Source organism: Euprymna scolopes, chromosome 5 (assembly GCF_053919585.1).
Source record: "Euprymna scolopes isolate OS-2025 chromosome 5, ASM5391958v1, whole genome shotgun sequence".
Taxonomy (NCBI): domain Eukaryota; kingdom Metazoa; phylum Mollusca; class Cephalopoda; order Sepiida; family Sepiolidae; genus Euprymna; species Euprymna scolopes.
This window is the reverse complement of record NC_136486.1, coordinates 79,863,374-79,878,544: the sequence shown is the minus strand read 5'-3', so window position 1 is coordinate 79,878,544 and position 15,171 is coordinate 79,863,374. Positions and strand designations below refer to the sequence as shown.

The following is a 15,171-nucleotide window of genomic DNA, read 5'->3' as shown; positions in this document are numbered from 1 at the left end:
TATAGTAGCCACCCCCAGCAGAACCTTACAGTTGGATGTCAGGTGGCTTACACTCTCTACTTCTGTGTGGTAGAACCTGCATTTGCTGTCATTGCATAAACCAGGGGTTCTCAACCGGGGTCCACATGGACCCTAGGGGGTCCATGGAATATTTCTAGGGGTCCACAGGCAAAACATAATAAAACTTATTATCATTATTATCATAATTATTATAGTTGTTGTAGAATACTTTATTTGCATTAAATTAGTTTTCATTTAAAAATAAAGCTTTATTATATAATATTCCTTTGATTATTAAAGCCTCAAAATTTATATGAGTGTAAAATAGAAGATTGTCTTATGACCAATAGTTATGAAAAGGTCCACCAAGATAAAAAGAAGGGAACAGGGGTCCATGAGTAAAAAAAGGTTGAGAACCACTGGCTTAGACCAATCATTTTCTGAAAAGCATTGATCATCAAGCCTTGATCTTGGGAAGCCATTATAATTCTCTCCTGATCATAGTCGAGCACTCCTCTTTTCAGCCAGTCTATGGAGCCTTCTTTATCTATATACTCTTGGGTGAATTCATCCATTCAACCTTGGCACACTGTTGGTTGACCCATTCTTCCAGTTGTTTTGCAATGGAAGTTCTTTGTGTATTTTTTGGCGACTCTTTTGGGCTATCTTGATGGTAGTAGATTTGTTTTCTGATTCTGTCTCCTTTGTAAAACAGTCTTGTTCAAAATGTTTGCCCAGTTTCGTGATGGACGTAGTTCTGCTGGTTATTATTTCATAATGTTTGTGCACCATTTTGCGATTTGGATTTCATAATGTTTGTGCACCATTTTGATATTTGGATAACCTAGGCAGACACTGATTTTGGTATGTTATACTGTACAGCATGAGCAGCTCAGCATTTTAGTGTCCTGTCTGTTTATGCCATTTTGTGGCCAGTTGACGATGCCAAAACTGTATTTTATCACAGGCATGGCTAGTTGGTTAACTGCACTGATCTTGTTTTTGTTTGTAAGTTCTGTTTTGTACATTTTCCTTACATGACGTATGTATTCACTGCCAATTTTTTCTCTCATGTTGGCTTGATGATTTGAATCATTCTCTTCTATGCCAAAGTATTTGTATTTTTCCTGCTCTTCTAAGTCCTTGATGTCGGTATTTTCATCAAGCTGTATGTTTTCAGTTTGGACCTTCTTTCCAACTCTGATGTAGCACTTGGCACATTTGTCCAAACAAAACTTCATTCCAATATCTCTGGAGAAATTATTCCAATATTTCTGGAGGAGTTATGTACGATTTGTAAGAGTCAACTTAAGTCAGCATCTGAGTTAGCATACAGAATCCCTACAGCCACCTACCTTGAAAATGCTGCTGTGAAACCTGACATAGTTATATGGAATAAGTCAGAGAGAGTTGCAACCTTGACTGAAGTGAGTGTTCCTAATGATGGCGGTCTTAACAGAGCTGAAAGAGAGAAACAGACCAAATACCAAGGTCTCATGTATGATATGAAAAGAAACTGGAACCTAAAGGGGATATCGATCATACCAGTTATCATAGGTGCCACAGGACTTATGAAGAAGAACCTGAAGTCCTACCTAACTAATATTCCTGGTGAACCAAGTGCAAAAGAGATTCAGACAATTGCACTTAAGGGAACAGCGAGGATACTAAAAAGAGCTCTCGGTTGGTTTCAATAAAAAAGCGGGGCAATGTTGGCAGCTGGTTTACAATCTTCAAAGGAAGAAAAAAAAAAATTGAGGTTGTCCTTGAAGAGCAGGTAGATTCTTTTGTTTTGGGTCTTGTTGGTGGCCTTAGCTCAGATTGTAGGCACTCCGGTTTCTGTTGAGTAACTTGTTTAACAGATTTATCGCCAGGCAAAAGAGTAAAGAAGATTCCTCTTCTGATTTTGATGTTAGGCATTTTTACAGTTTCATTAGTGGGACTTAATGCCATATTCTTCAAACAGTGTGAATTTATGTGTGTCGTTGCAGATTACTCGGACGTTGAAGGCAGCAATGCTCTAGATTTTTATCATCGTCGGTGTCTACAAAGAGTAGAAGAGATGTTTACTTCATTCCAAAATCATTTCTGCCAGAAATTCTACAGTCAATTTTAGTAATCTGAAAATTAATGATTCCAGGTGCACCAGTGCAGCAGTGCCCAGTGCACTGCAGCACCACTCTGAGCTGAACATAATAATGCTCTAAAGATTAAAAAAATATAATATCAAAGTTTTAACTGGTAGAGTGTGGTCGCCTCCGGTGTCCAAATATTTTTTAAATAAAAAGTGCAGTGTGACTGTGACACTGATTACAATGGCGGTTTGGTTAGTTTAGGTATGCTGCTCTACAGATATGAAACCAAATCATGACAAGAAAGTATCACACTACAATAAAAGTTGGACACAAGAGCGTTTTTTTTTTTTTTTTTTAATGAAAGTTGCTCCAAATAAGGCATGAAGCCACTTGTAACGGACTAAGAAAAACAAAAACAAAAACAAAAAAATCATAAATAAAAAACAAAGCAAAACGAAAGATGATTTTGGAAAATACCCAGTTCTCTCGAAAGCGACACTCTGGATGGGACAAAATTAAAAATTGACTCAGTTGAGAACGATTTCTCCTTAGATAGTGGAGGAGGACACTTTCTTTCTAGTCCGAAGCCCGGTGAGTTTTTTTTTTTCTTCTCTTTAAGAGTAAAGTACATTTAAAAATAAAAACAAATAGAGTTTACTATAAAAAATGATTTCATTTCTCTATAAATTTAATCTTTAATCAAGTAAATCGTGAAATCTCTAAATACATGAACGTTTTTAGAGAGAGAGAAAGAGGAAGAGGGAGGAAGAGAAAAATGATGATGATGAATTAATGATATCATCAGCATCTTGAAGTAATGGGATTATTTTTTAATTCTTCATTGCTTACGTGTTAAAAGAGAAGTATCAATTCTAAGTAGCAAAAAATGTGAACGTAAAAATCTGTATACGATAATAAAAAGACGTAACAAACTTTATATCAATAAAGTTTACGACAGTCGAAAATTGATGCTCGTCAGTTAGTCTCACCACCATCATCACTATAGCAGAGTTTCCTCCTCCTCCTCCTTCATTTATCCGTCATGGCCGTGTTATTGAAACAGGAAGAAGAATCGGTAGGTGAATCACCGAATGTTTAATATATTTTAACAACATCACGGAATACCCTTTTATTTTAGTTTATTTGTAAGCTTTACCTTAATTGCATCTCATTTATTTCGATCCTACTTGTATTAAAGTCGACAGTCATCTTTATTCTTTAACCATTGAAAAAAAACAAAAAACTTTATATTTTTTTTATTACCCATTCTGGTCACACAACACTTACATCCCATTCACAAAACTAGGATATGCGGGTTGTTCTTTTCACGACGATTGCTCTTTCATTTCCACCCTTCATTACTCAATCCCCTTCGTTTGCCATCAAAGCATTACTTACAGTAAGACAACACAAGATGCCGGCAGAAATTCTGTATTTTTAAAATGTTCAAACAACGCAATGTTGACTTTGCGGTTTATGAATCATTTTTCGCTTCTTTCATCTGTTTCTAATTCAAGTCGCACTCGACATGCACACATCGCTAATGCACATATGAATATTTCTGAAAATAATTAAGTTCTCAATGAATCTATCAAAACGAAATGTTTGAATTCAATAACCAGCAGTTGTACTGGAGTTATTAAACGAACACTTGAAGTTCATGGCGTGGTGCCTATTTTTCTCGTCTGTTTGTCGTTTTCAAAGGCGAATTTAAGTGACAATCCTTTTTATTTAGAAGTATTTCTCTTTCGTTTACTTTCTACTGTCTTAAATGTTCTAAAACCTTTGCAATTGTTATTCCCGGAAAAAAAAAAAAGGCTGAAGCAGCATTTCACAACTTTTCCGGATTCTTTTTAATTCTGCGCTCGATTTTTACTTTTGTTTTCAAAATATATTTATTTGGTTAATGGCTTTATTTAAGCTGTTTTAATCGTCGACAAGAATCTGGAGTAAACTTACAAATTGCCCCTCCCTTTCTTAACTTTCAGAAATTAATGTAACAATTAAAAAAAACAACAACAAAAAAAAAAAAAACTTTTAAATTCCCGTATTTTGCTACTGAGGTCCCCAGCGACTTGTATTTGCCTGGGGATATATATATATATATATATATATATATATATATATATATAATTTCCCTCAAACCTTTGACTTTAATGGAGGGGAGACTAACACTAGCTGCTATACTTTCAAATGATCTGAAATAACACCAAGGGTAGACTTGATTCCAAATATTTCTCATGTTATATATATCCCCGTTTTTGGAAATATGGTATGATTATGCATATCTCCATTATCAAATAATATTTATACACTGAAATTTATTTTATAAAAACCAAGGAGGGGAAATATAACATATGACAAATATTTGGAATGAAGTCTCCTCTATGGTGTTGTTTCAGATCATTTGAAACCGTAGCAGCAAGTTCTAGTTTCCCCTCCATCAAGGCCAGAAGTTTTGGGAAAATCTCAGATATTTTGTAATTCATATGCAAAACTAAGGAAACAAATGACTATGAATGAAACATTTTATGATTGTAAAAAACGGTGCCAAAATAAGATCTGGATGATGAATGATCTCCTTAATGTGTGACCTTAAGGGCAAATTTCACATAGAGAAATTCAGATGATTCACTTCAGGTCATTAACTTTCCAATGAGCCTTCATTGGTTAAATTCAGATCAATAGTTGCTAAGATTTGGAACTAATAAAATTGCAAAAAATAAAAGGTGATATATCTATCTATTTATATCTATATATAAATATATCTGTATATCCATATCTATCTTTCTATCTATGTATATATAGATAGATAGATAGATTTATATATATATCTATAAAAGTGAAATTGTCTGTGTGTGTATGTGTGTACATTTCGCTACCAAACTACTCTGTCAATTTTCAGTCTACAGACTTGAGATTTGATATAAGGGGTATTGAGATTTGAGAAAATCTTTTTAATCAGTTTTCAGCCAGAAATTTGGCTGTTAAGGGATCAAAGTTCAACGATTTGATCTTTGAAAACTCTACCAAATTCCTCCGCCAATTTTGGGTCTAAACACTTGAAATTTTAGATGTAGGTTACTTTGATATGGATCAAACGTTTTAATTTGATTTGAGCCAAAAACAATAGAAGGTAAGGAGGTCAAAGATATATATATGTTGATATATATATGTATAGATATATATATATATTGATATATCTCTATGTATGTATATATGTATGTATATATATATATATGTCAGGTCATGTCATATGCTACTGGTACCATGTAACCCAGTACTACCTGCATCATGGTAGGGTCACCGGCGACTAAACTGGTTCCCCCACCAGACTTGTTTGGTGAGGAGGGCGGCTAGTCTCCCTGAAGGATTAAAAACAAGACCTTCCAAAGGGCGAATGAACTCTTTTTCTGGGTCAACGGCCAACTAGCACCGTGTATATTTGTGTGTGTGTATATGTGTATTGGGGTAGAGAGGGCTCCCGTAAGCCGTGGTGAAGGCAACCTTTCTAGGAGAAGCAAATCTCTGATTTAAAAAACCATAAAGTGGAAGACCAGTACCCGCGTTAAGCTGGTCTGCAGTTTAATTTGTTGCTGGCTATCTTGCTCTTGCTTGTTGCTGGATCTCAACATTTTGAACCGAGAGAGAGACTTAACTGTCGTACAAAGCTAAGACTCTGTAACATCATCTTTGTATAGATACTCTCTCAGGCTTTTGGGCTCATGAATTTTAAATGTCTGAGGGAGTGGCACTCGTCTGACAAGACGTTGCAATCATCATATATATATGTATATATATAATCTCTAAGTGAATAGTAGTTTGCTTGAAGCATTGCTGGTAAAGGAACATGTGAAAGTTTAAAAGCTGAGAGCAATATATCTAGCTATCTATCTATATAACTATTACATTTAATCACATAAATTAATATACAAAGATATAATTTTATGCATAAATTTTCAGTATTTACTTTAATAGTGCTCGATGTATAGGTAGAACCTGTGATTTCTGGAAAATCTACAACAGTGTAGTAAATAATGGGCAATCAACAATTCCCCCGCTATCCAACAATCATGAGGTTGTTTGCTCATACTTGCCAGTCGGTTTGCCTCCAACTCCACACTGGACCCTGCTAACCACCCCCTCCCTGACTTTGCGGACAGATGCCACACTAGACGATCTAAAAATCACCCCTTCTCAGGTGCATGCTATCATAAAAAATTTTGACACTTCAAAAGCATGTGGACCTGATCTCATCCCGGCTGTGCTATTAAAAAGGTGCTTTGCCGAAGTAGCTCCAGTTCTCTCCAAACTCTACAACAAATGCCTTAATGAATCTTGCTTTCCTGACTGCTGGAAAACTGCTTCTGTGGTACCAGTTTTCAAGAATTCTGGCGAAAGAACGGACCCATTAAATTATTAACCCATTAGCCTCCTCCCACTTTTTGCCAAAATATTTGAGTCCATAATTAACTAAGCTCTACTCCATCACCTTACAGATGCTAAACTTCTGACTGACCAACAATATGGATTTAGGCAAGCCTGTTTCATAGCAAGCATCCTAACTGTAATCTCTGAACATATATACCATTCACTGGACAAAGCAGGGGAGGGTAGAGTGATAGCTCTAGATATATCTAAGGCTTTTGACAGGGTATGGCATGAAGGTTTTCTCAGGAAAATCAGATCTTATGGTATCACTGGACGAATACTGAACATAATTAAATCCTTCTTAGATAAGAGAAAAATTCAGGTTGCCCTCGACGGTCGTACATCTAAACAATATGATATAAATGCGGAAGTGCCTCAAGGGTCTATCCTTGGACCTCTATTATTCCTAATATTCATAAATGACCTCCCTGATAAAATTGTGAGATGGGTATATATGCTGATGACACCATGCTCTATAACAGACATGACAGGAAAACAAATGAACACATATCTAAAGAAATGGCAGAAACACTAGAGGATGACCTCCAATCTGTAGTGGAATGGGGACAAAAATGGATAGTCACATTCAATGCTGCCAAGACTAAACTTGTTTCCTTCAATAATTACAAGAAACCTTCTCTACCACCAATAGCAATGGCCAAAGACTCTTTATCTGAAAGTACATCTTTTAAACTCCTCGGCCTAACGTTCACAGGAAGCAGGAGTTGGAACAATTACATTGAGAGCATTGCCAGGACCGCTGCGAAGAAGTTAGGTTCTCTCTACCGTGCTAGAAAGCTACTAATGCCCAAAAGTATCCTGTACCTCTATAAGGCCACCATTCGCCCATGTATGGAGTATTGTTTTTATATTTGGGCTGGTGCATCTGCTACTAGTCTCTTGCTCCTAGACAAGGTTCAGAAGAGAGTCCCCAACTTAATAGGTCCTGAACTGGTATCTAAGCTTCAGCCTCTGTCCCATCGATGAAATGTTGCATCCCTCTGCCTGTTTTACAAGTCCTGTAGAATAAGTCACGCAAAAGCCAATCAGTCAATCTGAAAATAGAAAGGAGATGATGTATTCCTACATCTCCCCCTGGCACTAAAGTTCCTTTAAGTCAGGTTTATTGTACGGCTGTAAATTTTTCAATGCCCGCGGCATCTTGGGTCTGCCACCAGGTACATCAGCTGTGTTGGGGGTATTGCTGTCTGGGAGTGAGTTCGGTATTGATGTGTTTGTCAGACCAGTCAGAGGCAAGTGTTGTGGCGAAACATTGTTGTTCCTCATTAGATGCTGGCTTCCGTCATGAGTTATTGCAGTTGGTATAGGGATTAAGCACCTTTTCAAGAATCGTCTATTCTGCAAAGAAACTCTCCCGGAGTGGTGCATTCGGATTCGGTATTGTCGGTGTGGTAGAGCCTCGACGATAGTGCCTGATTTGAGCCACTTGGCCTTCTTGCGCTCTTGAACCCACACGTGGGATCCGACTTCGAAGGGCAGCAAAGTTTTTACGTTAATATTGTATTGCTTTCTCAAGGCCTTATCACGGACAGCGAATTTCTTCTTGGGTGCAGCAGAAATTATCCAATTGCGATGGACCTGGTAATGTTGAGGGTTTGAAGGGATACTGTCCCGCAATTTTCGATGAAACAGAATCTGTGCAGAACTTAATCCTATCTCCGGTATAGGTGTGTTTCTGTATTGAAGGATGGCACGAGCCGCTTTGTCATTATTGAGACTGCCGTTGATCGATATATTGTTGTGAATGATACGTTTTGCAGCCTTGACTGCCAATTCAGCTCGTCCGTTTGACTGTGGGTACACAGCAGACGATATTTTGTGTTGAACGCCCCATAGCAGCAAGAAATCATCAAAAGCAGCAGATTGGAATTGAGGTCCTCCATCAGTACTGAGTTCTTTTGCCGCACCATAGGCTATAAAAAGTTCTCTGAAAATCTTGATGAGATGAGCCGAATTCATTTCTGATTTTCTGCAATGGTAGATACATGGCCAGCAACTGAATCTGTCCACAACAACGAGGTAGCTGAAGTCCCCGATTTCAAAGTAGTCGCTGCAAATTTTTTCGATCGTAGAGGGACAGTGGTTCTGACGGTTGAGTAGGCGCATTTTCTGTGCAATCCTTGCAATAGTCGCGGTGGTGCTGAATATTTTTGGTGATTCCTGGCCAATAAACAGAGGCTTTTGCACGATTCTGCATGGCACTGACCCCCTGATTTGCAGAATGAAGATTCATCAAAACTCTGTTGCGAAGAGCGCGAGGAATAACGACACGGTCTTCAAAAAGAACAAGGTCATCTATGATAGACAATTTATCACGGACGTCCCAATATTTCCGAAGGTGAGAAGGTTCAACTAATGTCCGTTTCCTGGGAAGACCCTGCTGAATAATATCGATGAGATCTTTGTATTGTGGGTCATTTCGTGGCGCAATGCTGACTTGTTCCACGGTGACATGTGGCAGGTTCTCAACAGCCATAACTGTCATAGACTTTGCTAGGCTTTGCAAATGTGATGATGCGCTGATTTCTCGATTGGTAGGCTGTCCCATGAAAATTGATGACACTGTGGAATGTTCGGAAGGAAAACGAGAAAGTGCATCTGGTGCACGATTCCACTTGCCAGGAGAATGTATCATATTGAATCTCCATGGGAGGGTCGATTCTTTTAATGATTGAAGTCGCGGGTTTAAGATGCTTGAAAGTTCCCTGTCCTTGAAGATTCCAAGTAATGGTTTGTGGTCAACACTTACTGTTAATTCCTTGCATCCCAGCGTGAACATTCTGGAGTGCGAGAGGCTCCAGGAAAGGGCCAATGCTTCGCCTTCTGTTGGGGCATAACGCGATTCTGCCGGTGTAGTAAAGCGTGATCCAGCAAAAACTATCCTCTAGCCGTCGTTACAGCAGACAGGAGATATTGTCTCGCATGTGCAGTATTTCTGCAATAATCCGTATCCGATCCCAGTCTTGCTCCAATCTGATTGGATACAAGTTTTTCGTGAAACGTCAAATGAACGTACACCTTCTTTAATAAGTTGAATAATTTTGTACATCGACTTTTCAAACAATTGTGGAAGGTTGTCATCCCAATAAAATGTTTGGTGTGGTTTTATTAAATCCCAAAACGGTTGTAAAACGTCGCTGACGGAGAATGCCCACGCTACCTGGTTAATCAAATGAAACCAAGATCGAGCCCCAGTAATGTCAGTTGGGGTTGGAAAATTTTCAATTGCAGATAACGTCTTTGCTGCCAGGGCAATGCCATCTGGAGTAATCGAGAGGCCAGCAAAATCAACAGTGCAGCGTCCAAACTAAAACTTCCCGATATTAGCGACGATACCGTTCATGTATAAGAACGTGAGGAAATCCCAAACATGATAAAAGTGATCCTCGATACACGCATCATAAAGCAAAACGTCATCAACGATTTTGAACTGTCGTGGTATGTCAGATAATAATTCATCATATCGATGGGTATATGCGTCGCCAGCAGCAAAAAAACCCTGAGGCATGCGTCGGTACATGTATCGGCCCCATTCTGTAATGAATGTGGTCAAGGCTTGACTTTGGTCATCAAGGAGCGCAGAATGGTAGCCATTGACGGCGTCGATCACAGTTTTCCTCGTGTTTGCTGGCACTTGAGATGCAACGTGAAACGGGGATGGCTTGTGGTGTGTTTCCCGTAATGCCTGACTATTGAGATGGCGGAAGTCCACGGTGCGTCGAGGTGATCCATCTGGTTTTGTTACTATGACCATTGGGCTGCACCAAGTCACAGGAGTGACAATAGGGACTGGTTTGATTATACCGCGTGCAACATCTCTATCCAGCCCCGCTTTCACTTCTTTCTTCCAATGATGTGCAACTGGGATTAGAATGTGTCTGGCCTTTGGTTTAGCATTGTCTTTAAGGTGGATAGAGGCTGGTGGCATTGAAAGGGCTGGAAATGGAGCAGAAGTATTAAATGTACTTAGGGAAAACTTTTCCTTGATATAGTTTTCCAGTTTCAGAATGTTGTCTTTGGTGGGAGAGAACGGTAGTTTTTCTGGACATTTTGGTAGTGGACTTTGTGCTGTGTTTGCTGAGGCGACAAGGACGGCAGGCTCTGGAGGTGCAGGAGTTTTCATAGGTTGCGGGTAGCACTGTGGGAGTATTCCCAAGTCCATGCAACCTTGTTTGCTGAAGAAAATTTTGCAATATTGTCAGCAATGTAGAGAGGCTGTGTTGTAGACCGACTCCTGAGAGTGAAAGTGATCGGTAGCCACCCCTGACTGACTAGCATGCCTCCACCAACTGCTCTGATCTTCTTGTAGCATGGGCGTAACTGTGATAGTTGAATCGTTAGAGCGGAGATATGCCGTGGCCCAGCAAGACAAATATTGGCACCACTGTCTGGAAAAATGGAAAGTTGCACTGGTTCCGCACCATTTAAGTTTGGTGTAAGCGTCATGGTAACTTCATCCACATTGGGTGTGGGCGAAATGAACTGTTTATGCTGCTCAGAGAATTTGACATGGGTGATGAGGCTACTTGCCCTACTAGTGCGGTAGCAAACATCGGCGTTGTGATTGAGCTTATGACAATTCATGCAGGTCTGCCCCATGCTGGACAACTGGTGTGACGTGGTGGCTTTCCCAGTACACCATGAGATGAACTACCACAGCCGATGCAATTCTTTGTGAGCTGCTTGCTCTGTCTGCGATAATTGGAACTGCGGGCGGCATAGGTTTCAGACGATGTCTGTAGCTTGCCTTGATCGCGAAGGGCAGATTCAAAAGCCTCAGCATGGTTCACGATTTGGTCAATACTTTTCAACTGATTGGCTTTTGCGAGAATGTTTGTTTGCAGCAGTTGATTTGAAATAGTGTCTGCCACAGGACTGGGCGCGTTGCAGGAGCCTGGGAATATTTTACTGCATATTGCATAATTGCAAAGATATCCCCAATGACTGTGATACCCATGCATCTTAAGTGCTCCGCTGTAACGCTCAAAATAGTATTTTCTGTCAGGTGGTTTTCCAGGAAGATCTTTGCATAACGGGCATGCTCATTTTTGGGGTGCCTGCCTTGTCGAAAAATTTGATCCAGGATGCCGAATCAATGAGCTGGCCTGGCGATCCTGTTCGTAGCGCCATGTAGAATAAGTTAGTCACGCAAAAGCCAATCAGTCAATCTGAAAATAGAAAGGAGATGATGTATTCCTACAAGTACTTTAACGGTGAATGCTCCGACAAACTGCCAGGGTCGACATGAAATTCGGTTTGACCACACCTGCTATACTAAGAATATTGACCAGTTTTTCATTATTATATGTCAACTCCATCGTTACCCCAACAAAAATTTAAAAAATAAAAGAACAAATGAAAACACGAAAATATACCCCACCCCCCACCCCAAAAAAGGCAGAAGTATGTGACAAATTCTCCACCAGATATTTCGGCAGAAGGGATACGAAGAGAAGCTATTATCCGGATATTGAGCATCTTTTATGACTATATTCCAGTTTAAGCGAATTTCTTTTATGCTCCATCAGTCTAGAAAGATTTGTTATTATGTTTTATTGCAACAAAAACAAACTATAAATAATTCAGTTTCAAAAATACCAAAGCAAAATTTGTGTTAACCGAAATACACGTTTTTATGTTATAAAAATGATGAGTTATGACGTATTGTGTTATCAAAAGAAAAAAAAATTAGCAGTTACGATTTCAAAAAAATGTGAAGAAAAAAACTGGCAAAAAAACGTAAATGAAAGTTTTCTTTTGTTTTTGTTTTAAATAAAGAATCGTTGTTGAATTGGATTGTTTGTTTATTTTAAAATAAAAATCCACTGGATTGCGAAATCATAGAAATTATTTTATTTCAACTGATTCCAAAGATAACGCTTGAAAGTTTGTATGAATTATTTTTAGTTTGATTATCCGCCGAAAAAGAAAACAAAAACAAAAAGAACTTTAACGTTAGCGTCCAATGGAAATGACTCAAAACTCAAATAACTGAAATCTATATATATAAAAGCGAAAATGTGTGTATGTATGTTCGCTTTTTGTGTATGTCCAAGAAAGGCTTTTTTCCTAGAAGCGATCGGTCGGCTCACAACTTCTTAAAACTTTTTATATCACATATGAATCATAATATCTACGAGTTAACAATGGAAGTCGCCTGTCTATTTAATTTGCTCGACTTTGAAAAGATAAATATTCAACATTTTTTGCTCGCCGCATGTGAATTAGGCTTTTTCGTATAATAAAAGCGACACTAATTCTGGCGGTATTTTTCCGGTTGCGATCGCCGGAAATGTCCAAAAGCAATCAGCATTGATCAATGTGGAAATTTTCCTTATATTAGACAATTGCTATTCAATGTGGACAATCCCCTTGTTATGGGGAGCTGCCCCCCCCCAACATCTTGGGGAAAATAAAAATAAAAGCGTTCCCGCAGTAAATAAAATACTACGCCGCAGTCAAAGTTGACCTCATTAAGTCATTAAAACGTGTACCTGCCAATTCTAAATAATTAAATAAATTCAAACGTGTTTCTGTTAGTATTTCGTGGTTAATGTCGCACATGTTTTTTAACACTTTAATTTCCAACTTCGACTCAAGGGTTCGGGTTCGATCCCTTATACTTACCTACCAAAACTTTTTTTTTTATTTTACCACCCACACGACATAAACACCCGGAGTTTTGATTTACCCAAAACCACACACACCTCCAAACACCCGGGCAATGCTGGGTACCCCCCGCTAGTCGGTTTATAAAAAAATCGGTGTTGGTAACAATACATTAAATTAAATATGTTATCAATATAAATCAAATTTAACTAATAAACTTAAATAGAACTCTTAAAACAATCCTCTCACTATAAACAATAACTAACACACCACTATTTAATAAATCGATTTCCCTTAATGTAATATGCAAATGAGGGCATCTCTTAATCGTATATTTTGCAAGAATCATACTATATATGAGAATGATTGAAATATTAAACTAATGGACCTTTTGTATATATTAATCAATTTGTGAACAAACAAACAGACAGGAATACGAATTTATATATATAGATAGTGTCCTGACAGGCTAGCTTCAGTTTTCTTGGTTACGGATGAATTTTGCTTAGGGTTTTTTTGCTTGGTTGTCTTCCCTGTGGCCTTGCCAGGACACTAATATATGATTATCTTTGGTCACCAGATATTTACAAAGCCCAGAGCTCTCATCTGCCAAATAAAATTATTTTTTTTTTTTAATATTTATTTTTTTTCTAAAATTGAAACAGTGAATGGTTAAGTACTGTAAAGGGCTACGGATCAACTTTTTCAACGAATAATATATTAATAAAACAACAAAAAAGATATATAAGTATAGCATGATATGATTTTCTCAATGATATCTGGAAATAAAAATGTTTCTTAATATGAAATTTTTGGAAAACTTATTTTTGTTTAGTTACATGTGTGATAAAAGGCTATATTTAAAAGCATTGTATTCCTTTTTTTTGTTTTTAAATTAGAAAATGAAAAATCCTAACCTACCATGTTCCTATTTACTCACCTTTCTACAACAGCAGAGTTATACGTAGGTCAGTTTACTTTTTAATGAATGTGGAGGGAAAATTCAGCACTCTGAAAACGGGTACTATGAATTGCGACAAAAATAAGGATTGTCTTCATTTAGAAAGATTTTTCCTTCACTGACCGAGGACAGAACAAATGAATTGTAGTATCAGGACAAATACTACACTTTGATCCAACCCATCACATCTTTTGTGGAGCTTTGTATATTAAAGATTTCGAAAAATGATCTTGTATACAATAAATGTAAAGCCCTTTCCTTATTGTTTTCTTTTTTGTTGTATTTTATACAAATTAATGTTTGCTTAAATAAGACTTCTTTTTTTTAATTGGGTAAAAGTTTAGAGATATGACATGTACTTCTATATATTAATACTAAATGAAAATGTAGCGCGTAAGGAAAAACAAGACCTTCTTAATGTAAAAAAGTTGGACAATAAGTAAGGAAAATGAAGAGTTGAAAGTTCTTTGGACTGTCAAAGGCTGTCACCAGTTATCTTCAAAGATTCTCGATGCTGGAGCGTTCAGTGGATAGAGATAGAAGAGAGAGAGAGAGAAAAAGAAGAGATGTCTTTTTTTTTTTTTAGGTTTTCTGGGTTCTATCTCTGATTGACCACGGTTCCCAAAGGGGCTAAAGAAGTTTCTGAAGGAACAAATGTAATCAGTGCATCCTGGTTGATTAGTATGTGATCAAATCGCTCAACAGGAACATTGTTTTGCAAGAGAAAATAAATCTTTATTTTATTTTGTTTATGACTGCTACAAAAGTACAGAATTGTTGATACTTGACCCCCCCTCCCCCCAAAAAAAACAAACAGAAGCACATTTATATAAAGTGTATAACAATGAAATTCTACTGACATTGCCTAGTTTAAATGTGTGAATTCAGTTTGTAAAATTTTTACCATAAAAAATTGTTAGTTTTTTCGTAGTTCCTCTCTTTACTATTAAAAACAAAAATATCTAAAATAATGGACCCAAGAACGAGGAGATTATTCTTTGATCGAATTTTATTTAAAGAAATGTTTTTTTTTATTTCACACTTTCATCAGGTTGAAAAATTTGAATATTTGAT

At 37.7% G+C, this 15,171-nt stretch overlaps 1 protein-coding gene across 4 annotated transcripts in view; it reads left to right on the top strand.

The window, feature by feature from the left end:
* Positions 1–1,833: 1,833 nt before the first annotated feature.
* The window catches only part of LOC145276873 (tyrosine-protein phosphatase non-receptor type 9-like), a 242,593-nt gene continuing 229,255 nt past the window's right edge, over positions 1,834–15,171 (top strand). The window contains exon 1 of one of the 4 annotated variants that reach the window (XM_080128284.1): positions 1,834–2,666. Coding sequence is in view for 1 of the 4 variants with exons in the window: in XM_080128281.1 (XP_079984407.1) it covers positions 3,118–3,150 (33 nt within the window). In the remaining 3 variants the exon portion in view is untranslated. Of the gene's footprint in view, positions 2,667–2,866; positions 3,151–15,171 lie in introns of those variants that run through there. The other 3 variants (XM_080128281.1, XM_080128282.1, XM_080128283.1) reach the window with 3 other exon arrangements.